Source organism: Bombina bombina, chromosome 7 (genome assembly GCF_027579735.1).
Source record: "Bombina bombina isolate aBomBom1 chromosome 7, aBomBom1.pri, whole genome shotgun sequence".
NCBI lineage: Eukaryota > Metazoa > Chordata > Amphibia > Anura > Bombinatoridae > Bombina > Bombina bombina.
Window position 1 is genome coordinate 412,072,494 of NC_069505.1, and position 27,520 is coordinate 412,100,013.

The 27,520-nt window shown below is 34.3% G+C and overlaps 1 protein-coding gene across 2 annotated transcripts in view; it reads left to right on the forward strand.

Moving 5' to 3' along the window:
* Positions 1–27,520, forward strand: part of LOC128666545 (inter-alpha-trypsin inhibitor heavy chain H3) — a 218,486-nt gene that overhangs the window by 54,594 nt on the left and 136,372 nt on the right. For both annotated transcript variants that reach the window (XM_053721209.1, XM_053721210.1), the window contains exons 7-9: positions 21,859–21,987; positions 22,077–22,193; positions 24,988–25,156. In XM_053721209.1, coding sequence (XP_053577184.1) covers positions 21,859–21,987; positions 22,077–22,193; positions 24,988–25,156 — 415 coding nt within the window. The remainder of the gene's footprint in view (positions 1–21,858; positions 21,988–22,076; positions 22,194–24,987; positions 25,157–27,520) is intronic.

Sequence of the window (27,520 nt, forward strand, 5' to 3'; positions counted from 1 at the left end):
TGAGGAAGGAGTCTCTCATCTTGAATTCAACTTGTTTTTTTGCTCTAGTTATTGTCTTCTGTGTGTACCCTCTCATTTTTAACCTTTGTTCAAGGGCAACTGTTTCTTGGCGAAAATCTTCGTCATTCGAGCAGTTTCTCTTTAGGCGAATGAATTCCCCTTTCGCTACTGCAGCTGCTGTGTGTCTAGGATGACAGCTGCTGTAGTGTAATAGTTTATTACCACTGATGGGTTTCTTATATACTTTGGAGATTACTTTTTCGCCAATTACCCCTTTTAGGGTGAGATCAAGATAATTGATTTCTGTGGAATTACATTCAAAAGTAAAACTCATGCCCACATCATTGTCATTGAGAGTTTCTATGAATGTTGGAATGTCTGAAGGATCCCCTTTCCTTACAAAAAGGAGATCGTCAATGTATCTGCCATACATGGCGATTCTATCTTTATAGATATTTCTATCTCCAAAGATGTGGAAAAATTCCCACCAACCTAAAAATAGGTTGGCATACGAGGGGGCAAACTTGGCCCCCATCGCAGTTCCACATCTCTGGAGATAGAAGACATCCTGAAACTGAAAAAAATTGTGAGTTAAAAGATACCTAGTAACTCTGAGGGCAAAATCTTGAAAATCTAGTGAAAAATCCGAGTAATTTCTTAGAAAAAATTTAATAGCCCTCAAACCTTCCTCATGAGGGATCGAGGAGTACAGGGATACAGCATCTACTGTTATCCAGTGGTACTCCTTGTCCCATGTTTGTGTTTCCATCATGTTTAAGACATGTTTAGTGTCCTTAATGTATGAGGGTAAATTTTTCACCATAGGCTGCAAAATGCTGTCAAGCCACTGGGATAATGGTTCTAAGAGGGACCCTATCCCGCTAACTATGGGACGTCCTTTTATGTCATCTATTGATTTATGGACTTTGGGTAGGTGATGGAACAGGGGTGTTCTTGGGTTATCTACCAATAGAAATTCCATTGTTTTTTGATCGATACACCCCTGTTCCATCCCCTCATCCAATAGATGCCTCAGTTCCCTCTTGAATTTCTCAGTTGGGTCTGTATGTAAAATTCGATAATTCCTTTCATCACTCAGTTGCCTTAAAGCCTCCTTAACATAGACCTCCCTGTCCATAACTACCACGGTCCCTCCTTTATCTGCATTTTTGATGACAAGTTCTGTGTCATCTTGAAGTTGTTTTAATGCTAACCTCTCTTCTTTTTTTAGATTTTGTCTGGTGGGAGCAGTGTTATCTTTGAGTGCTAGAAGGTCTCTTTCCACTCTATTAAAAAATGTCTCTATGATGGTCCCTCTTTCCTGTATGGGATAAAACACAGACTTGGGTTTATAGCAAGTGCCTTTATTAATATAGCCCTGTTCCATGTGTGCCTCAAACTGTAGATTCTGTAATGTTACCTCATCACAAGTTTCCTGGAAACTCTTTTTGATAAGCTCAGTGTCTGTTTCTACATCCCTAAAATCAGAGACTTCAGTGTCTTCCCTACCAGAAAAGTGTTTTTTCAATGTTAAATTTCTCACCAATTTGTTAACATCGATGATGGTCTGGAACACACTGAAGTCTGTGGTAGGTGAGAAGGATAATCCATACTGCAAAACATCAAATTGAGTTTTAGTTAACTGTTTCTTAGACAAATTAATCACACTGCCTATTTGTACTTTGTTTGTTTCTTTTGCTCTCTCAATTTGTACCTCTCTTGTGACATGTTTACACTGGGAACTGTCCTTACTGCTGTGTCCATTGGAAAAACCTGTTCTATTTCACACATAATAACACATAAATATACATATATATACACATACTAACACAAATATACATGTATATACACATAATAACACATAAATATATATATGTATATACGCATATTAACACATAAATATATATGTATATACACCTATTAACACATAAATATATATGTATATACACCTATTAACACATAAATATATATGTATATACACCTATTAACACATAAATATATATGTATATACACATATTAACACATAAATATATATGTATATAAGCATATTAACACATAAATATATATGTATATACACATACTAACACACACACACATATATATATATATATATATATATATACATACTAACACATAAATATATATGTATATACACATAGTAACACATAAATATATATGTATATAAGCATATTAACACATAAATATATATATATATACACATAGTAACACATAAATATATATGTATATAAGCATATTAACACATAAATATATATATATATACACATAAATATATATGTATATACACATACTAACACATAAATATATATGTATATACACATATTAACACATAAATATATATATATATACACATAAATATATATGTATATACACATACTAACACATAAATATATATGTATATAAGCATATTAACACATAAATATATATGTATATACACATAAATATATATGTATATACACATATGAACACATAAATAGATATGTATATACACATATTAACACATAAATATATATGTATATACACATATTAACACATAAAAATATATATACACATAAATAACATAATTTATGTAAGAACTTACCTGATAAATTCATTTCTTTCATATTAGCAAGAGTCCATGAGCTAGTGACGTATGGGATATACATTCCTACCAGGAGGGGCAAAGTTTCCCAAACCTCAAAATGCCTATAAATACACCCCTCACCACACCCACAAATCAGTTTAACGAATAGCCAAGAAGTGGGGTGATAAGAAAAAAGTGCGAAAGCATAAAAAATAAGGAATTGGAATAATTGTGCTTTATACAAAAAAATCATAACCACCACAAAAAGGGCGGGCCTCATGGACTCTTGCTAATATGAAAGAAATGAATTTATCAGGTAAGTTCTTACATAAATTATGTTTTCTTTCATGTAATTAGCAAGAGTCCATGAGCTAGTGACGTATGGGATAATGACTACCCAAGATGTGGATCTTTCCACGCAAGAGTCACTAGAGAGGGAGGGATAAAATAAAGACAGCCAATTCCGCTGAAAAATAATCCACACCCAAAATAAAGTTTAAATTTTATAATGAAAAATACTGAAAATATAAGCAGAAGATTCAAACTGAAACAGCTGCCTGAAGTACTTTTCTACCAAAAACAGCTTCAGAAGAAGAAAACACATCAAAATAGTAGAATTTAGTAAAAGTATGCAAAGAAGACCAAGTTGCTGCTTTGCAAATCTGATCAACCGAAGCTTCATTCCTAAACACCCAGGAAGTAGAAACTGACCTAGTAGAATGAGCTGTAATCCTTTGAGGCGGGGTTTTACCCGACTCGACATAAGCATGATGAATTAAAGATTTCAACCAAGATGCCAAAGAAATGGCAGAGGCCTTCTGACCTTTCCTAGAACCGGAAAAGATAACAAATAGACTAGAAGTCTTTCGGAAATTCTTAGTAGCTTCAACATAATATTTCAAAGCTCTAACTACATCCAAAGAATGCAATGATCTCTCCTTAGAATTCTTAGGATTAGGACACAATGAAGGAACCACAATTTCTCTACTAATGTTGTTAGAATTCACAACCTTAGGTAAAAATTTAAAAGAAGTTCGCAACACCGCCTTATCCTGGTGAAAAATCAGAAAAGGAGACTCACAAGAAAGAAAAGATAATTCAGAAACTCTTCGGGCAGAAGAGATGGCCAAAAGGAACAAAACTTTCCAAGAAAGTAATTTAATGTCCAATGAATGCATGGGTTCAAACAGAGAGCTTGAAGAGCCCCCAGAACCAAATTCAAACTCCAAGGAGGAGAAATTGACTTAATGACAGGTTTTATACGAACCAAAGCTTGTACAAAGCAATGAATATCAGGAAGAATAGCAATCTTTCTGTGAAAAAGAACAGAAAGAGCAGAGATTTGTCCTTTCAAGGAACTTGCAGACAAACCTTTATCCAAACCATCCTGAAGAAACTGTAAAATTCTCGGAATTCTAAAAGAATGCCAGGAAAAATGATGAGAAAGACACCAAGAAATATAAGTCTTCCAGACTCTATAATATATCTCCCTAGATACAGATTTACGAGCCTGTAACATAGTATCAATCACAGAGTCAGAGAAACCTCTTTGACTAAGAATCAAGCGTTCAATCTCCATACCTTTAAATTTAAGGATTTGAGATCCTGATGGAAAAAAGGACCTTGCGACAGAAGGTCTGGTCTTAACGGAAGAGTCCACGGTTGGCAAGAGGCCATCCGGACAAGATCCGCATACCAAAACCTGTGAGGCCATGCTGGAGCTACCAGCAGAACAAACGAGCATTCCTTCAGAATCTTGGAGATTACTCTTGGAAGAAGAACTAGAGGCGGAAAGATATAGGCAGGATGATACTTCCAAGGAAGTGACAATGCATCCACTGCTTCCGCTTGAGGATCCCTGGATCTGGACAGATACCTGGGAAGTTTTTTGTTTAAATGAGAGGCCATCAGATCTATTTCTGGAAGTCCCCACATTTGAACAATCTGAAGAAATACCTCTGGGTGAAGAGACCATTCGCCCGGATGTAACGTTTGGCGACTGAGATAATCCGCTTCCCAATTGTCTATACCTGGGATATGAACCGCAGAAACTAGACAGGAGCTGGATTCCGCCCATACCAGAATTCGAGATACTTCTTTCATAGCCAGAGGACTGTGAGTCCCTCCTTGATGATTGATGTATGCCACAGTTATGACACTGTCTGTCTGAAAACAAATGAACGATTCTCTCTATAGAAGAGGCCAAGACTGAAGAGCTCTGAAAATTGCACAGAGTTCCAAAATATTGATCGGTAATCTCACCTCCTGAGATTCCCAAACCCCTTGTGCTGTCAGAGACCCCCACACAGCTCCCCAACCTGTAAGACTTGCATCTGTTGAAATTACAGTCCAGGTAGGAAGAACAAAAGAAGCCCCCTGAACTAAACGATGGTGATCTGTCCACCACGTCAGAGAGTGTCATACAATCAGTTTTAAAGATATTAATTGAGATATCTTTGTGTAATCCCTGCACCACTGGTTCAGCATACAGAGCTGAAGAGGTCGCATGTGAAAACGAGCAAAGGGGATCGCATCCGATGCAGCAGTCATAAGACCTAGAATTTCCATGCATAAGGCTACCGAAGGGAATGATTGTGACTGAAGGTTTCGACAAGCTAATATCAATTTTAGACGTCTCTTGTCTGTCAAAGATAGAGTCATGGACACTGAATCTATCTGGAAACCTAAAAAGGTTACCCTTGTCTGAGGAATCAATGAACTTTTTGGTAAATTGATCCTCCAACCATGATCTTGAAGAAACAACACAAGTCGATTCGTATGAGATTCTGCTAAATGTGAAGACTGAGCAAGTACCAAGATATCGTCCAAATAAGGAAATACCACAATACCCTGTTCTCTGATTACAGACAGAAGGGCACCGAGAACCTTTGTAAAAATTCTTGGAGCTGTTGCTAGGCCAAACGGCAGAGCCACAAACTGGTAATGCTTGTCCAGGAAAGAGAATCTCAGAAACTGATAGTGATCTGGATGAATCGGAATATGCAGATATGCATCCTGTAAATCTATTGTAGACATATAATGCCCTTGCTGAACAAAAGACAGGATAGTCCTTACAGTTACCATTTTGAATGTTGGTATCCTTACATAACGATTCAATATTTTTAGATCCAGAACTGGTCTGAAGGAATTCTCCTTCTTTGGTACAATGAAGAGATTTGAATAAAACCCTAGCCCCTGTTCCAGAACTGGAACTGGCATAATTACTCCAGCCAACTCTAGATCTGAAACACATTTCAGAAATGCTTGAGCCTTCGCTGGATTTACTGGGACACGGGAAAGAAAAAATCTCTTTGCAGGAGGCCTTATCTTGAAGCCAATTCTGTACCCTTCTGAAACAATGTTCTGAATCCAAAGATTGTGAACGGAATTGATCCAAATTTCTTTGAAAAAACGTAATCTGCCCCCTACCAGCTGAGCTGGAATGAGGGCCGCACCTTCATGTGGACTTAGGAGCTGGCTTTGATTTTCTAAAAGGCTTGGATTTATTCCAGACTGGAGATGGTTTCCAAACTGATACTGCTCCTGAGGATGAAGGATCAGGCTTTTGTTCCTTGTTGTGACGAAAGTAACGAAAACGATTATTAGACCTAAATTTACCTTTAGATTTTTTATCCTGTGGTAAAAAAGTTCCTTTCCCTCCAGTAACAGTTGAGATAATAGAATCCAACTGAGAACCAAATAATTTATTACCCTGGAAAGAAAGGGAAAGCAGAGTAGACTTAGAAGACATATCAGCATTCCAAGTTTTAAGCCATAAAGCTCTTCTAGCAAAAATAGCTAGAGACATATACCTGACATCAACTCTAATGATATCAAAGATGGCATCACAAATAAAATTATTAGCATGTTGAAGAAGAATAACAATGCTATGAGAATTATGATCTGTTACTTGTTGCGCTAATGCTTCTAACCAAAAAGTTGAAGCTGCAGCAACATCCGCTAAAGATATAGCAGGTCTAAGAAGATTACCTGAACACAAGTAAGCTTTTCTTAGAAAGGATTCAATTTTCCTATCTAAAGGATCCTTAAAGGAAGTACCATCTGCCGTAGGAATAGTAGTACGCTTAGCAAGAGTAGAGACAGCCCCATCAACCTTAGGGATTTTGTCCCAAAACTCTAATCTGTCAGATGGCACAGGATATAATTGCTTAAAACGTTTAGAAGGAGTAAATGAATTACCCAAATTATTCCATTCCCTGGAAATTACTTCAGAAATAGCACCAGGGACAGGAAAAACTTCTGAAATAACTACAGGAGATTTAAAAACCTTATCTAAACGTTTAGATTTAGTATCAAGAGGACCAGAATCCTCAATTTCTAATGCAATTAGGACTTCTTTAAGTAAAGAACGAATAAATTCCATTTTAAATAAATATGAAGATTTATCAGCATCAACCTCTGAGACAGAATCCTCTGAACCAGAAGAACTATTATCAGAATCAGAATGATGATGTTCGTTTAAAAATTCATCTGAAAAATGAGAAGTTTTAAAAGACTTTTTATGTTTACTAGAAGGAGGAATAACAGACATAGCCTTCTTAATGGATTTAGAAACAAAATCTCTTATGTTATCAGGAACACTCTGAGTATTAGATGTTGACGGAACAGCAACAGGTAATGTAACTTTACTAAAGGAAATATTATCTGCATTAACAAGTTTGTCATGACATTCAATACAAACAACAGCTGGAGGAACAGCTACCAAAAGTTTACAGCAGATACACTTAGCTTTGGTAGCTCCAGCACCAGGCAGCGATTTTCCAGAAGTATCTTCTGACTCAGTTTCAACGTGGGACATCTTGCAATATGTAATAGAAAAAACAACATATAAAGAAAAATTGATCAAATTCCTTAAATGACAGTTTCAGGAATGGGAAAAAATGCCAGTGAACAAGCTTCTAGCAACCAGAAGCAATAAATAATGAGACTTAAATAATGTGGAGACAATAGTGACGCCCATATTTTTTTAGCGCCAAAAAAGACGCCCACATTATTTGGCGCCTAAATGCTTTTGGCGCCAAAAATGACGCCACATCCGGAACGCCGACACTTTTGGCACAAAAGAACGTCAAAAATGACGTCATACGTGTCGCCGGAAACAGAAACAAATTTTGCGACAAAAAAGTCTGCGCCAAGAATGACGCAATAAAATGAAGCATTTTCAGCCCCCGCGAGCCTAACAGCCCACAGGGAAAAGTCAAATTTTAAGGTAAGAAAAAAATGATTTACTCAAATGCATAATCCCAAATATGAAACTGACTGTCTGAAAATAAGGAATGCTGAACATCCTGAGTCAAGGCAAATAAATGTTTGAATACATATATTTAGAACTTTATAAAAAAGTGCCCAACCATAGCTTAGAGTGTCACAGAAAAACATAATTTATGTAAGAACTTACCTGATAAATTCATTTCTTTCATATTAACAAGAGTCCATGAGCTAGTGACGTATGGGATATACATTCCTACCAGGAGGGGCAAAGTTTCCCAAACCTTAAAATGCCTATAAATACACCCCTCACCACACCCACAAATCAGTTTAACGAATAGCCAAGAAGTGGGGTGATAAGAAAAAAAGTGCGAAGCATATAAAATAAGGAATTGGAATAATTGTGCTTTATACAAAAAAATCATAACCACCCCAAAAAAAGGGTGGGCCTCATGGACTCTTGTTAATATGAAAGAAATGAATTTATCAGGTAAGTTCTTACATAAATTATGTTTTCTTTCATGTAATTAACAAGAGTCCATGAGCTAGTGACGTATGGGATAATGACTACCCAAGATGTGGATCTTTCCACACAAGAGTCACTAGAGAGGGAGGGATAAAATAAAGACAGCCAATTCCTGCTGAAAATAATCCACACCCAAAATAAAGTTTAATGAAAAACCTAAGCAGAAGATTCAAACTGAAACTGCTGCCTGAAGAACTTTTCTACCAAAAATTGCTTCAGAAGAAGAAAATACATCAAAATGGTAGAATTTAGTAAAAGTATGCAAAGAGGACCAAGTTGCTGCTTTGCAGATCTGGTCAACCGAAGCTTCATTCCTAAACGCCCAGGAAGTAGATACTGACCTAGTAGAATGAGCTGTAATTCTCTGAGGCGGAATTTTACCCGACTCAACATAGGCAAGATGAATTAAAGATTTCAACCAAGATGCCAAAGAAATGGCAGAAGCTTTCTGGCCTTTCCTAGAACCGGAAAAGATAACAAATAGACTAGAAGTCTTACAGAAAGATTTCGTAGCTTCAACATAATATTTCAAAGCTCTAACAACATCCAAAGAATGCAACGATTTTCTCCTTAGAATTCTTAGGATTAGGACATAATGAAGGAACCACAATTTCTCTACTAATGTTGTTGGAATTCACAACTTTAGGTAAAAATTCAAAAGAAGTTCGCAACACCGCCTTATCCTGATGAAAAAACAGAAAAGGAGACTCACACGAAAGAGCAGATAATTCAGAAACTCTTCTAGCAGAAGAGATGGCCAAAAGGAACAAAACTTTCCAAGAAAGTAATTTAATGTCCAATGAATGCATAGGTTCAAACGGAGGAGCTTGAAGAGCTCCCAGAACCAAATTCAAACTCCAAGGAGGAGAAATTGACTTAATGACAGGTTTTATACGAACCAAAGCTTGTACAAAACAATGAATATCAGGAAGGATAGCAATCTTTCTGTGAAAAAGAACAGAAAGAGCAGAGATTTGTCCTTTCAAAGAACTTGCGGACAAACCCTTATCCAAACCATCCTGAAGAAATTGTAAAATTCTCGGTATTCTAAAAGAATGCCAAGAAAAATGATGAGAAAGACACCAAGAAATATAAGTCTTCCAGACTCTATAATATATCTCTCTGGATATAGATGTACGAGCCTGTAACATAGTATTAATCACAGAGTCAGAGAAACCTCTTTGACCAAGAATCAAGCGTTCAATCTCCATACCTTTACATTTAAGGATTTCAGATCCTGATGGAAAAAAGGACCTTGAGACAAAAGGTCTGGTCTTAACGGAAGAGTCCACGGTTGGCAAGAGGCCATCCGGACAAGATCCGCATACCAAAACCTGTGAGGCCATGCCGGAGCTACCAGCAGAACAAACGAGCATTCCTTCAGAATCTTGGAGATTACTCTTGGAAGAAGAACTAGAGGCGGAAAGATATAGGCAGGATGATACTTCCAAGGAAGTGAAAATGCATCCACTGCCTCCGCCTGAGGATCCCGGGATCTGGACAGATACCTGGGAAGTTTCTTGTTTAGATGAGAAGCCATCAGAACTATTTCTGGAAGTTCCCATATTTGAACAATCTGAAGAAATACCTCTGGGTGAAGAGACCATTCGCCCGGATGCAACGTTTGGCGACTGAGATAATCCGCTTTCCAATTGTCCATACCTGGGATATAAACCGCAGAGATTAGACAGGAGCTGGATTCCGCCCAAACCAAAATTCGAGATACTTCTTTCATAGCCAGAGGACTGTGAGTCCCTCCTTGATGATTGATGTATGCCACAGTTGTGACAATGTCTTATCTGAAAACAATGAACAACTCTCTCTTCAGAAGAGGCCAAGACTGAAGAGCTCTGAAAATTGCACGGGGTTCCAAAATATTGATCGGAAATCTCACCTCCTGAGATTCCCAAACCCCTTGTGCCGTCAGATACCCCCACACAGCTCCCCAACCTGTAAGACTCGTATCTGTTGAGATTATAGTCCAGGTCGGAAGAACAAAGAAGCCCCCTGAACTAAACGATGGTGATCTGTCCACCATGTCAGAGAGTGTCGTAAAATCGGTTTAAAGATATTAATTGAGTTATCTTTGAGTAATCCCTGCACCATTGGTTCAGCATACAGAGCTGAAGAGGTCGCATGTGAAAACGAGCAAAGGAGATCGCATCTGATGCGGCAGTCCTAAGATCCAACATTTCCATGCATAAGGCTACCAAAGGGAATGATTGTGACTGAAGGTTTTGACAAGCTGATATCAATGTTAAACTTCTCTTGTCTGACAAGGACAGAGTCATAGACACTGAATTTATCTAGAAACCTAAAAAGGTTACCCTTGTCTGAGGAATCAATAAACTGATTGGTAAATTGATCCTCCAACCATGAACTTGAAGAAACAACACAAGTCGATTCGTATGAGATTCTTCGAAAATGAGAAGACTGAGCAAGTACCAAGATATCGTCCAAATAAGGAAATACCAAAACCCTATTCTCTGATTACAGAAAGAAGGGCACCGAGAACCTTTGAAAAAAATTCTTGGAACTGAGGCTAGACCAAATAGTAGAGCCACAAAACTGGTAATGCTTGTCTAAAAAGAGAATCTCAGACACTAAAAGTGATCTGGATGAATCGGAATATGCAGATACACATCCTGTAAATCTATTATAGACATATAATGCCCTTGCTAAACAAAAGGCAGGATAGACCTACAGTAACCATCTTGAATGTTGGTATCCTAACATAACGATTCAATAATGATAGATCCATAACTGGTCTGAAGGAATTGACCTTCTTTGGTACAATGAAGAGATAAAATAAAACCCCAGCCCCTGTTCCAGAACTGGAACTGGCATAAATACTCCAGCCAACTCTAGATCTGAAACACATTTCAGAAATGCTGAGCCTTGCTGTGTCAATTGGGACACGGGAAAGAAAAGAATCTCTTAGCAGGAGGCCTTAACTTGAAGCCAATTCTGTACCTTCCTGAAACAATGTTTCTGAAACCAGAGATTAAGAACGGAATTGATCCAAATTTCTTTGAAGAAAACGTAATCTGCCCCATACCAGCTGAGCTGGAATAAGGGCCGCACCTTCATAGGTACTTAAGAGCTGGCTATAGGATTCTATAAGGCTTGGATATATTCCAAACTGGAAATAGTTTCCAAACTGATACCGCTCCTGAGAATGAAGGATCAGGCTTTTGTTCCTTGTTGTGAGGAAAGGAACGAAATGATTATTTACCCTGGAAAGAAAGGGAAAGCAAAGTTGACTTAGAAGACATGTCAGCATTCCAAGTTTAATCCATAAAGCTTTTCTAGCTAAAATAGCTAGAGACATATACCTGACATCAACTCTAATGATATCAAAAGATGGTATCACCAATAAAATTATTAGCATGTTATAGAATAATAATAATGCTATAAAATTATGATCTGTTACTTGTTGCGCTAAAGCATCTAACCAAAAAGTTGAAGCTGCAGCAACATCCGCTAAAAATATAGCAGGTCTAAGAAGATTACCTGAACATAAGTAAGCTTTTCTTAGAAAGGATTCAATTTTCCTATCTAAAGGATCCTTAAATGAAGTACTATCTGCCATAGGAATAGTAGTACATTAGCAGGAGTAGAGACAGCCCCATAACCTTAGGGATTTTTGTCCCAACAAACTCTAATCTGTCAGATGGCACAGGATATAATTTGCTTAAACGTCTAGAAGGAGTAAATAAATTACCCAAATTATTCCATTCCCTGGAAATTACTTCAGAAATAGCATCAGGGAGATAAAACACTTCTGGAATAACTACAGGAGATTTAAAAACCTTATTTAAACGTTTACATTTAGTATCAAGAGGACCAGTATCCTCTATTTCTAATGCAAATAACACTTCTTTAAGTAAAGAACGAATAAATTCCATCTTGAACAAATACAAAGATTTATCAGCATCAACCTCTGAGACAGAAACCTCTGAACCAGAAGAACCATTATCAGTATCAGAATGATGATGTTCATTTAAAAATTCATCTGAAAAAAAGAGAAGTTTTAAAAGACTTTTATGTATACTAGAAGGAGAAATAACAGACATAGCCTTCTTAATGGATTTAAAAAATAAAATCTCTTATGTTATCAGGAACACTCTGAAAATTAGATGTTGACGGACAGCAACAGGTAATGTAACAGTACTAAAGGAAATTTTATCTGCATTAATAAGTTTGACATGACATGCAATACAAATAACAGCTGGAGAAACAGATACCAAAAGTTTATAGCAGACTTAGCTTGGTAGCTCCAGCACTGTGCAGTGATTTTCCTGTAGTAACTTCTGACTCAGTTGCAACGTGGAACATCTTGCAATATGTAAAAGAAAAAAAACAACATATAAAGCAAAATTGATCAAATTCCTTAAATGACAGTTTCAGGAATGGGAAAAAAATGCCAGTGAACAAGCTTCTAGCAACCAGAAGCAATAAATAATGAGACTTAAATAATGTGGAGACAAAAATGACGCCCATATTTTTTTAGCGCCAAAAAAGACGCCCACATTATTTGGCGCCTAAATGCTTTTGGCGCCAAAAATGACGCCACATCCGGAACGCCGACATCTTTGACGCAAAATAACGTCAAAAAATGACGCAACTTCCGGCGACACGTATGACGCCGGAAACGGAAAATAATTTTTGCGCCAAAAAAGTCCGCGCCAAGAATGACGCAATAAAATGAAGCATTTTCAGCCCCCGCGAGCCTAACAGCCCACAGGGAAAAAAGTCAAATTTTTGAGGTAAGAAAAAATATGATAATTCAATGCATAATCCCAAATATGAAACTGACTGTCTGGAAATAAGGAAAGTTGAACATTCTGAGTCAAGGCAAATAAATGTTTGAATACATATATTTAGAACTTTATAAATAAAGTGCCCAACCATAGCTTAGAGTGTCACAGAAAATAAGACTTACTTACCCCAGGACACTCATCTACATGTTTGTAGAAAGCCAAACCAGTACTGAAACGAGAATCAGTAGAGGAAATGGTAAATATAAGAGTATATCGTCGATCTGAAAAGGGAGGTAAGAGATGAATCTCTACGACCGATAACAGAGAACCTTATGAAATAGACCCCGTAGAAGGAGATCACTGCATTCAATAGGCAATACTCTCTTCACATCCCTCTGACATTCACTGCACGCTGAGAGGAAAACCGGGCTCCAACTTGCTGCGGAGCGCATATCAACGTAGAATCTAGCACAAACTTACTTCACCACCTCCCTTGGAGGCAAAGTTTGTAAAACTGATTTGTGGGTGTGGTGAGGGGTGTATTTATAGGCATTTTAAGGTTTGGGAAACTTTGCCCCTCCTGGTAGGAATGTATATCCCATACGTCACTAGCTCATGGACTCTTGTTAATTACATGAAAGAAATAAGACTTACTTACCCCAGGACACTCATCTACATGTTGTAGAAAGCCAAAACAGTACTGAAACGAAAATCAGCAGAGGTAATGGTATATATAAGAGTATATCGTCGATCTGAAAAGGGAGGTAAGAGATGAATCTCTACGACCGATAACAGAGAACCTATGAAATAGACCCCGTAGAAGGAGATCACTGCATTCAAATAGGCAATACTCTCCTCACATCCCTCTGACATTCACTGCACGCTGAGAGGAAAACCGGGCTCCAACTTGCTGCGGAGCGCATATCAACGTAGAATCTAGCACAAACTTACTTCACCACCTCCATAGGAGGCAAAGTTTGTAAAACTGAATTGTGGGTGTGGTGAGGGGTGTATTTATAGGCATTTTAAGGTTTGGGAAACTTTGCCCCTCCTGGTAGGAATGTATATCCCATACGTCACTAGCTCATGGACTCTTGCCAATTACATGAAAGAAATATATGTATATACACATACTAAGACATAAATATATATGTATATACACATATTAACACATACATATATATGTATATACACATATTAACACATAAATATATATGTATATAAGCATATTAACACATAAATATACATTTATATACACATATTAACACATAAATATATATGTATATAAGCATATTAACACATAAATATATATGTATATACACATATTAACACATAAATATATATATATATATACTAACGCATAAATATATATGTATATACACATATAAACACATAAATATATATGTATATACACATATCAACACATAAATATATATGTACTGTATATACACATACTAACACATATATATATATATATATATAAGCATATTAACACATAAATATATATGTATATACACATATTAACACATAAATATATATATATATATATATAAATATATATGTATATACACATACTAACACATAAATATATATGTATATACACATATTAACACATAAATATATATGTACTCTATATACACATACTAACACATAAAAAAATATATATATATATAAGCATATTAACACATAAATATATATGTATATACAAATAATAACACATAAATATATATGTATATACAAATAATAACACATAAATATACATGTATATACACATACTAACACATAAATATATATGTATATAAGCATATTAACACATAAATATATATGTATATACACCTATTAACACATAAATATATATGTATATACACATATTAACACATAAATATATATGTATATACACATACTAACACACACACACACATATATATATATATATATATATATATACATACTAACACATAAATATATATGTATATGCACATATTAACACATAAATATATATGTATATACACATATTAACACATAAATATATATATATATGTGTATATGTACACATACTAACACATAAATATATATGTATATACACATACTAACACACACACACACATATATATATATATATATATACATACTAACACATAAATATATATGTATATGCACATATTAACACATAAATATATATGTATATACACATATTAACACATAAATATATATATATATGTGTATATGTACACATACTAACACATAAATATATATGTATATACACATATTAACACATAAATAAATATATATATATATATATATATATATATATATATATATATATGTATATGTACACATACTAACACTAGTGATGCACCGAAATGGAAATTCTGGACCGAAACCGAATCCGAAAATCCGGGATGCACTTGGCCGAAACCCGAAACTGATACCGAAAATGTATTTTTTCAAATTCGTTTTTTTTAGTTTGTTTTTTTTTGCATAATTAGAGCCAATAAAAAAGAGCCAATAAAAAAAAGCCCACACTTTTATTGAAAGTAACACACTAAAATTGGACAAAAATATCTTAAAACAGTAATATGCTACACAATAATTTTACCAAGAAAAAAAAAACAGGCAAAAAATAATGCAATTTTTCGGCCAAAATGTTTCTGTGACCAAAATTTTGGTGCATCCCTACTTAAAACAATAATAAATATCAATATACTGTATTATTCTTCATTTAGTTCTATGTAACAGAATCATATTTAACAGTTTTTTTTTTAACCAATTATCCAAATAAAGTATAGTCCTAGAAAACTCATTATATGCAGAACAGTAAGTCAAGTAATAACCTTAAACAGCAGCTCTAGGCTAGCATCACATTTGAAACATGCTACACAATAATTTTACCGAAAATAACAGGCAAAAAAAACGAAAACCGAAATAGCCAAAAATGCCATTTTCGGCCGAAAAACTTTCTGCGGCCGAAATTTCGGTGCATCCCTAACTAACACATAAATATATATGTATATACATATAAATATATATGTATATACACATATTAACACATAAATATATATGTATATAAGCATATTAACACATAAATATATATGTATATACACATATTAACACATAAATATATATGTATATACACATATTAAAACATAAATATATATGTATATACACATAGTAACACATAAATATATATGTATATACACATAGTAACACATAAATATATATGTATATAGGCATATTAACACATAAATATATATGTATATAAGCATATTAACACATGAATATATATGTATATAAGCATATTAACACATAAATATATATGTATATACACATACTAACACATAAATATATATGTATATACACATAGTAACACATAAATATATATGTATATAAGCATATTACACATAAATATATATGTATATACACATACTAACACATAAATATATATGTATATAAGCATATTAACACATAAATATATATGTATATATACATAGTAACACATAAATATATATGTATATAAGCATATTAACACATAAATATATATGCATATACACATATTAACACATAAATATATATGTATATAAGCATATTAACATAAATATATATGTATATATAGATAGTAACACATAAATATATATGTATATAAGCATATTAACACATAAATATATATGTATATACACATAGTAACACATAAATATATATGTATATAAGCATATTAACACATAAATATATATGTATATACACATACTAACATAAATATATATGTATATAAGCATATTAACACATAAATATATATGTATATACACATATTAACACATGAATGTATATGTATATACACAAATTAACATATAAATACATATTTATATACACATAATAACATAAATATATCTGTATATACACAAATTAACATATAAATATATATGTATATACACATATTAACACATAAATATATATGTATATACACATATTAACACATAAATATATATGTATATAAGCATATTAACACATAAATATATATGTATATAAGCATATTAACACATAAATATATATGTATATACACATATTAACACATAAATATATATGTATATAAGCATATTAACACATAAATATATATTTATATACACATATTAACACATAAATATATATTTATATACACATATTAACACATAAATATATCTGTATATACACATACTAACACATAAATATATATGTATATACACATACTAACACATAAATATATATGTATATACACATATTAACACATAAATATATATGTATATACAGATATTAACACATAAATATATATGTACTGTATATATACATACTAACACATAAATATATATGTATATACACATAGTAACACATAAATATATATGTATATACACATATTAACACATAAATATATATGTATATACACATATTAACACATAAATATATATGGATATAAGCATATTAACACATAAATATATATGTATATACACATACTAACATAAATATATATGTATATAAGCATATTAACACATAAATATATATGTATATACACATATTAACACATGAATGTATATGTATATACACACATTAACATATAAATACATATTTATATACACATAATAACATAAATATATCTGTATATACACAAATTAACATATAAATATATATGTATATACACATATTAACACATAAATATATATGTATATACACATATTAACACATAAATATATATGTATATAAGCATATTAACACATAAATATATATGTATATAAGCATATTAACACATAAATATATATGTATATACACATATTAACACATAAATATATATGTATATAAGCATATTAACACATAAATATATATTTATATACACATATTAACACATAAATATATATTTATATACACATATTAACACATAAATATATCTGTATATACACATACTAACACATAAATATATATGTATATACACATAGTAACACATTAATATATATGTATATACACATAGTAACACATAAATATATATGTATATACACATACTAACACATAAATATATATGTATATACACATACTAACACATAAATATATATGTATATACACATATTAACACATAAATATATATGTATATACAGATATTAACACATAAATATATATGTACTGTATATATACATACTAAGACATAAATATATATGTATATAAGCATATTAACACATAAATATATATGTATATACACATACTAACACATAAATATATATGTATATAAGCATATTAACACATAAATATATATGTATATACACATATTAACACATAAATATATATATATATATACACATACTAACACATAAATATATATGTATATACACATATTAACACATAAATATATATGTATATACACATACTAACACATAAATATATATGTATATACACATATTAACACATAAATATATATGGATATACAGATATTAACACATAAATATATATGTATATACACATATTAACACATAAATATATATGGATATACACATAGTAACACATAAATATATATGTATATACACATAGTAACACATAAATATATATATATACACATAAATATATATGTATATACACATACTAACACATAAATATATATGTATATACAGATAGTAACACATAAATATATATGTACTGTATATATACATACTAACACATAAATATATATGTATATACACATAGTAACACATAAATATATATGTATATACACATAGTAACACATAAATATATATGGATATACAGATATTAACACATAAATATATATGTATATACACATACTAACACATAAATATATATGTATATACACATATTAACACATAAATATATATGTATATGCACATAGTAACACACAAATATATATGTATATACACATATTAACACACAAATATATATGTATATACACATATTAACACATAAATATATATGTATATGCACATAGTAACACACAAATATATATGTATATACACATACTAACACATAAATATATATGTATATAAGCATATTAACACATACATATATATGTATATACACATATTAACACATAAATATATATGTATATACACACATAATAACACATAAATATATATTTATATACACATAGTAACACATAAATATATATGTATATAAACATATTAACACATAAATATATATGTATATAAGCATATTAACACATAAATATATATGTATATACACATATTAACACATAAATATATATGTATATACACATACTAACACATAAATATATATGTATATACACATATTAACACATAAATATATATGTATATACACATATTAACACATAAATATATATGTATGTAAGCATATTAACACATAGATATATATGTATATACACAGAGTAACACATAAATATATATGTATATACACATAATAACACATAAATATATATGTATATACACATAGTAACACATAAATATATATGTATATACACATACTAACACATAAATATATATGTATATACACATAATAACACATAAATATATATGTATATACACATAGTAACACATAAATATATATGTATATACACATAGTAACACATAAATATATATGTATATACACATAGTAACACATAAATATATATGTATATACACATATTAACACATAAATATATATGTATATACACATATTAACACATAAATATATATGTATATACACATAATAACACATAAATATATATGTATATACACATAATAACACATAAATATATATGTATATACACATACTAACACATAAATATATATGTATATACACATATTAACACATAGATATATATGTATATACATATAGTATCACATAAATATATATGTATATACACATATTAACACATAAATATATATGTATATACACATAATAACACATAAATATATATGTATATACACATATTAACACATAGATATATATGTATATACACATAGTAACACATAAATATATATGTATATACACATAGTAACACATAAATATTTATGTATATAAGCATAGTAACACATAAATATATATGTATATAAACATATTAACACATAAATATATATGTATATACACATAATAACACATAAATATATATGTATATACACATAGTAACACATAAATATTTATGTATATAAGCATAGTAACACATAAATATATATGTATATAAACATATTAACACATAAATATATATGTATATACACATAGTAACACATAAATATATATGTATATAAACATATTAACACATAAATATATATGTATATACACATAGTAACACATAAATATATATGTATATAAACATATTAACACATAAATATATATGTATATACACATAGTAACACATAAATATATATGTATATAAACATATTAACACATAAATATATATGTATATAAGCATAGTATCACATAAATATATATGTATATAAGCATATTAACACATGAATATATATGTATATAAACATATTAACACATAAATATATATGTATATAAGCATAATAACACATAAATATATATGTATAAAAGCATATTAACACATAAATATATATGTATATAAGCATATTAACACATACATATATATTTACAGGAAACACACAGTCCCCTTAGACCGTAATATAAAGTCATACCCGCTAACTTTAAGCCCTAAAAACTGCTTTGTTTTTGTTTTTTTAAGAAATGCTACATTGTTTATTTGATTATTACCAACACTACACTTAAATTTGGGGGCAATAAGGGGACATTTGGAAAATTAATCAGAGATCTGATCTCTGGTTAATTTTCAGAGCGCTAATTGTTACCGCAAGGTTGAGGTAATATTTACCAGCCACTTGTAATTACTGGTAATTTATCATGCACCCGTAAACAGACTAATTTGTCCCTTTACGGACACGCGAAAAATTAGCGCTCCACTTGTAATATAGCCCTTAAAGGGACACTGAACCCATATTTTTTCTTTCATGATTCAGATAGAGCATGCAATTTTAAGCAACTTTCTAATTTACTCCTATTATCAATTTTTATTCGTTCTCTTGCTATCTTTATTTGAAAAAGAAGGCATCTAAGCTAAGGAGCCAGCCAACTTTTGGTTTAGATCACTGGACAGCACTTGTTTATTGGTGGGTGAATTTATCCACCAATTAGCATGAACAACCCAGGTTGTTCACCAAAAATGGGCCGGCATCTAAACTTACATTCTTGCTTTTCAAATAAAGACACCAAGAAAATGAAGACAATTTGATAATGGGTGTAAATTAGGAAGTTGCTTAAAATTGCCGCTCTATCTGAATCATGAAAGAAAAAAATTGAGTTTGGTGTCCCTTTAATGTTTTATTACAAATAAATAAAGCTGTTTGGAGTTTGGAATCATAGATATTTGAAGAATTTGAACTTCTCACCGACCGTACATTACAATATTTAGATATTACTGGTTATGTGTGTGGCATTACTGGCCAAACGTGCCCTGGCTATATGGCATTACTTGTAGTACCCTTGCCATTATGATGTGTAAATACTGGCTAAACATCGACCTACATACATTTTTATAATATAATTTTGGAGATATAGTTTATAAAACTTCACACCTGGATCTGTATCATTTAATTACATAATTTAATTATTCCATTATACTTTTTTCCGTTCTTTCTCAGTTGGTGCAAATTTGTAGCGGTTATTTAAATTGTAGAGAGGGGCACATTAGTGAGAGTCTAACAAATGGTTTTCTGCAGAGTCTTTATACGCACTGTTGTTGTATACCTCTTTTTTTTTTCTAGGGACGTGTTTTATTTAAACCATCTTTGGAAGCGCAGCGTTCCTGTGCCGGGTGCCAGACCACCGTGTTGGATGGTGAATTTGTTGTGAAATACGATGTTGATAGGTCACAAAATGTGGGCGACATCCAGGTAGATTTTTTGGGATGACATAAAGTATTTATTTCTCTGTAAAAAATATATCTGTCCTAGGGTTTTATAATATTCTGTTTCCTGCTAAGGTCATCAATGGCTACTTTGTACATTTCTTTGCACCTGAAAATTTGCCTCAAATCTCCAAAAGAGTCGTTTTTGTTATTGATGTGAGCTCATCCATGCACGGTCAGAAGATCATACAGGTATGTGGACCCCTCGCTGCCTGAGCCTGTGCTGATAATGTGCAATCAATAGGTCATCTTACATTAGACACCCAGCACTGCCTGAGTCTGTCCTGATAATGTGCAGTCAGTGTCACCTTACCTTAGACACGCAGCACTTCCTGAGCCTGTCCTGATAATGTGCAGTCAGTGTCACCTTACATTAGACACCCAGCACTGCCTAAGCCTGTCCTGATAATGTGTAGTCAGTGTAACCTTACATTAGACACCCAGCACTGTCTGAGCCTGTCCTGATAATGTGCAGTCAGTTGGTCACCTTACATTAGACACCCAGCACTGCCTGAGCCTGTCCTGATAATGTGCAGTCAGTTGGTCACCTTACATTAGACACCCAGCACTGCCTGAGTCTGTCCTGATAATGTGCAGTCAGTGTCACCTTACATTAGACACCCAGCACTTCCTGAGCCTGTCCTGATAATGTGTAGTCAGTGTCACCTTACATTAGACACCCAGCACTGTCTGAGCCTGTCCTGATAATGTGCATTCAGTAGTCACCTTACATTAGACACCCAGCACTTCCTGAGCCTGTCCTGATAATGTGCAGTCAGTGGTCACCTCACATTAGACACCCAGCACTTTCTGAGCCTGTCCTGATAATGTGCAGTCAGTGGTCACCTTATATTAGACACCCAGCACTGCCTAAGCCTGTCCTGATAATGTGCAGTCACTGGTCACCTTACATTAGACACGCAGCACTTCCTGAGCCTGTCCTGATAATGTGCAGTCAGTGTCACCTTACATTAGACACCCAGCACTGCCTGAGTCTGTCCTGATAATGTGCAGTCAGTGTCACCTTACATTAGACACCCAGCACTTCCTGAGCCTGTCCTGATAATGTGTAGTCAGTGTCACCTTACATTAGACACCCAGCACTGTCTGAGCCTGTCCTGATAATGTGCATTCAGTAGTCACCTTACATTAGACACCCAGCACTTCCTGAGCCTGTCCTGATAATGTGCAGTCAGTGGTCACCTCACATTAGACACCCAGCACTTCCTGAGCCTGTCCTAATAATGTGCAGTCAGTGGTCACCTTACATTAGACACCCAGCACTATCTGAGCCTGTCCTGATAATGTGCAGTCAGTGGTCACCTTATATTAGACACCCAGCACTGCCTAAGCCTGTCCTGATAATGTGCAGTCACTGGTCACCTTACATTAGACACCCAGCACTTCCTGAGCCTGTCCTAATAATGTCCAGTCAGTGGTCACCTTATATTAGACACCCAGCACTGTCTGAGCCTGTCCTGATAATGTGCAGTCAGTAGTCACCTTACATTAGACACCCAGCACTGCCTGAGCCTGTCCTAATAATGTGCAGTCAGTGGTCACCTTACATTAGACACCCAGCACTGTCTGAGCCTGTCCTGATAATGTGCAGTCAGTAGTCACCTTACATTAGACACCTTACATTAGACACCTAGCACTGCCTGAGTCAGTAGGTCACCTTACATTAGAATCCCAGCACTGTCTGAGCCTGTCCTGATAATGTGCAGTCAGTAGTCACCTTACATTAGACACCCAGCACTGTCTGAGCCTGTCCTGATAATGTGCAGTCAGTAGTCACCTTACATTAGACTCCCAGCACTTCCTGAGCCTGTCCTGATAATGTGCAGTCAGTAGTCACCTTACATTAGACACCCAGCAATGCCTGAGTCTGTCCTGATAATGTGCAGTCAGTCAGTAAGTCACCTTACATTAGACACCCAGCACTGTCTGAGCCTGTCCTGATAATGTGCAGTCAGTAGTCACCTTACATTAGACACCCAGCATTGCCTGAGCCTGTCCTGATAATGTGCAGTCAGTAGATCACCTTACATTAGACACCCAGCACTGCCTGAGCCTGTCCTGATAATGTGCAGTCAGTAGATCACCTTACATTTGACACCCAGCACTGCCTGAGCCTGTCCTGATAATGTGCAGTCAGTAGATCACCTTACATTAGACACCCAGCACTGCCTGAGCCTGTCCTGATAATGTGCAGTCAGTAGATCACCTTACATTTGACACCCAGCACTGCCTGAGCCTGTCCTAATAATGTGCATTCTGTAGGTGACAGTATATTAGACACCCATCACTGCCTGAGCCTGTCCTGATAATGTGCATTCTGTAGGTGACAGTATATTAGACACCCCAGCACTGCCTGAGCCTGTCCTGATAATGTGCATTCTGTAGGTAACAGTATATTAGACACCCAGCACTGCCTGAGCCTGTCCTGATAATGTGCATTCTGTAGGTGACAGTATATTAGACACCCAGCACTGCCTGAGCCTGCCCTGATAATGTGCATTCTGTAGGTGACAGTATATTAGACACCCAGCACTTCCTGAGCCTGTCCTGATAATGTGCAGTCAGTAGTCACCTTACATTTGACACCCAGCACTGTCTGAGCCTGTCCTGATAATGTGCAGTCAGTAGTCTCCTTACATTAGACACCCAGCACTGCCTGAGCCTGTCCTGATAATGTGCAGTCAGTAGGTCACCTTACATTAGACAACCAGCACTGCCTGAGCCTGTCCTGATAATGTGCAGTCAGTAGTCACCTTACATTAGACACCCAGCACTGCCTGAGCCTGTCCTGATAATGTGCAGTCAGTAGATCACCTTACATTTGACACCCAGCACTGCCTGAGCCTGTCCTAATAATGTGCATTCTGTAGGTGACAGTATATTAGACACCCCTCATGGCCTGAGCCTGTCCTGATAACCAACATTTTGGAGGCCACCCTAACTGTTTGTTCTTCATGCTCCGCAGACCAGGGAAGCTCTGCTGAAGATAGCTGATGACCTTCATCCAGAAGACTATTTCAACCTAGTGATATTTAGCTCTGATGCTACCGCTTGGAAGAACACTCTGATCAAGGCTGACGCCACCAATGTAGCAGAAGCCAAACAGTACATCAGGAACCTTTATCCTACAGGGTGTAAGCAGCTGTGTTACTGATTTATTTCCCTGTACAACACCTTTTGTGCACTGACCATGTTATGCCCTGTATGGCGCAGATCTCCATGTCCTTAGGCTGAAAGAACTCGTACAATATAATATAGTCAGGGCCGCCACTAGAAATTTTGTGGCCCCTGACTTAACCATTGATCAGCCCCCCCCCCCCCCCCCTTTGACGTGCAATTTTTGACCAGGTGACTAAAACGTATATGCACTTTATTCTTAAGTATAGTCAAACTTGGAAATGTTGTAAAGGTAGTAACACACAAACACAAAAATACACTGAAACACACACTAACAGATAAGGATTCACATATAGACACTCTAGCAGACACGCAAAGAAACACACAAACACACTCATACACTGAAACACACTCACACATAGGGATTCACATATAGACACTCTAGCAGACACGTAAAGAAACACACAAACACACTCATACACTGAAACACACTCACACATAGGGATTCACATATAGACACTCTAGCAGACACGTAAAGAAACACACAGACACACTCATACACTGAAACACACACTCACACATAGGGATTCACATATAGACACTCTAGCAGACACGCAAAGAAACACACAGACACACTCATACACTGAAACACACATAAGGATTCACATATAGACACTCTAGCAGACACGTAAAGAAACACACAGACACACTCATACACTGAAACACAGACTCACACATAGGGATTCACATATAGACACTCTAGCAGACACGCAAAGAAACACACAGACACACTCATACACTGAAACACACATAGGGATTCACATATAGACACTCTAGCAGACACGCAAAGAAACAAACACACTCAGACACAGACACTCACACATAAGGATTCACATATAGACACTCTAGCAGACACACAAAGAAACACACAAACACACTCATACACTGAAACACACACTTACACATAAGGATTCACATATAGACACTCTAGCAGACACGCAAAGAAACACACAGACACACTCAGACACAGACACCCACACAGACATTCAGCACTTGTTTACATTGACCTGACAAGTAATGAGGTAGACTACAGTTTTGTCAAAAAAGGAGATTTACGAGACAAAATATGGAGTTATGATTATCTTTTTGTCAAGGAAGATGCCAACTAAATGATGACAACAGCATGCAGTGGCTGAAAGGAAGGGCCCTGAACTGCCTAAACAATAATTTAAAGGTTAAATGGGGCATTGGTTGACTTCCGGAAAGGTCTCATTAGTCCCAAAGTCTGTAGAAAGATGTGAATAATCAGTAGTAATGTCAAAATGTCCTAAAAAGGAACAGACAATGGACACACACACACACACAAAGTCAAACACAAACTTGCACATACACCCAAGGAAACACAGACAGAGACAGCCTCAGAAAACACGCAAAGACATACACACACACAGACACACACAGAAAACACACAAAGAAATACACACACACCTTCACTGAGACATCCACAGGAAACACACAAAGACATACACACTCTCACAGAGACACCCACAAAAAATGCACACATACACACACACTCACAGAGACACCCACAGAAAACACACAGACCTACGTACACACCCTCACAGAGACATCCACAGAAAACACAGACATACATACATACACACACACACCCTCACAGAGACATCCACAGAAAACACATACATACATACACACCCACCCTCACAGAGACATCCACACCCACCTTCACAGAGGCATCCAGAGAAAATACACAAAGACATACATACACACACCTTCACAGAGCCACCCATAGAAAAGCACAAACATACGCACACACCCTCACAGACATCCACAGAAAATGCACAAAGACATACACACCCACCCTCACAGAGAGACCCACAGAAAAAAAAATACATACATACTCATAGAGATACAAAATAAAAACAAAAAGATATAAAAAAAACACCCACAGAAACACTTACAAGAGGTAACATTTCGGCACATTGCATCCCCTAAATCAACAGTGTGTGACATGCATGATAAAAAAAAATGCAGAAATTAAGAGATCACTTTTAAAGAATCATATTTGTAAATCTGCAAACAAAAATAATTCTGTGAATTCAAAATTGTACAGTAATGATCTGGGTAGATGGCTAGATGAAGAAAAGTACCTTTGAAAGGTTGACATATGTTTGTTTGTTTTCCCCCATATTCCCCAACCAAGAACACCACTTCAAATATGGTGTACAAATGTTCCCGTCTGTCAGCTGTACTGGATTTTGAAAATGCTATACTCTATGTGGTCTTGGTGGAACCATAAGCTGTGGTACTCAGTCTCATACCATTAGATCTGGTTAAATGCAGGGTTTAGGCTTGTTTGTATG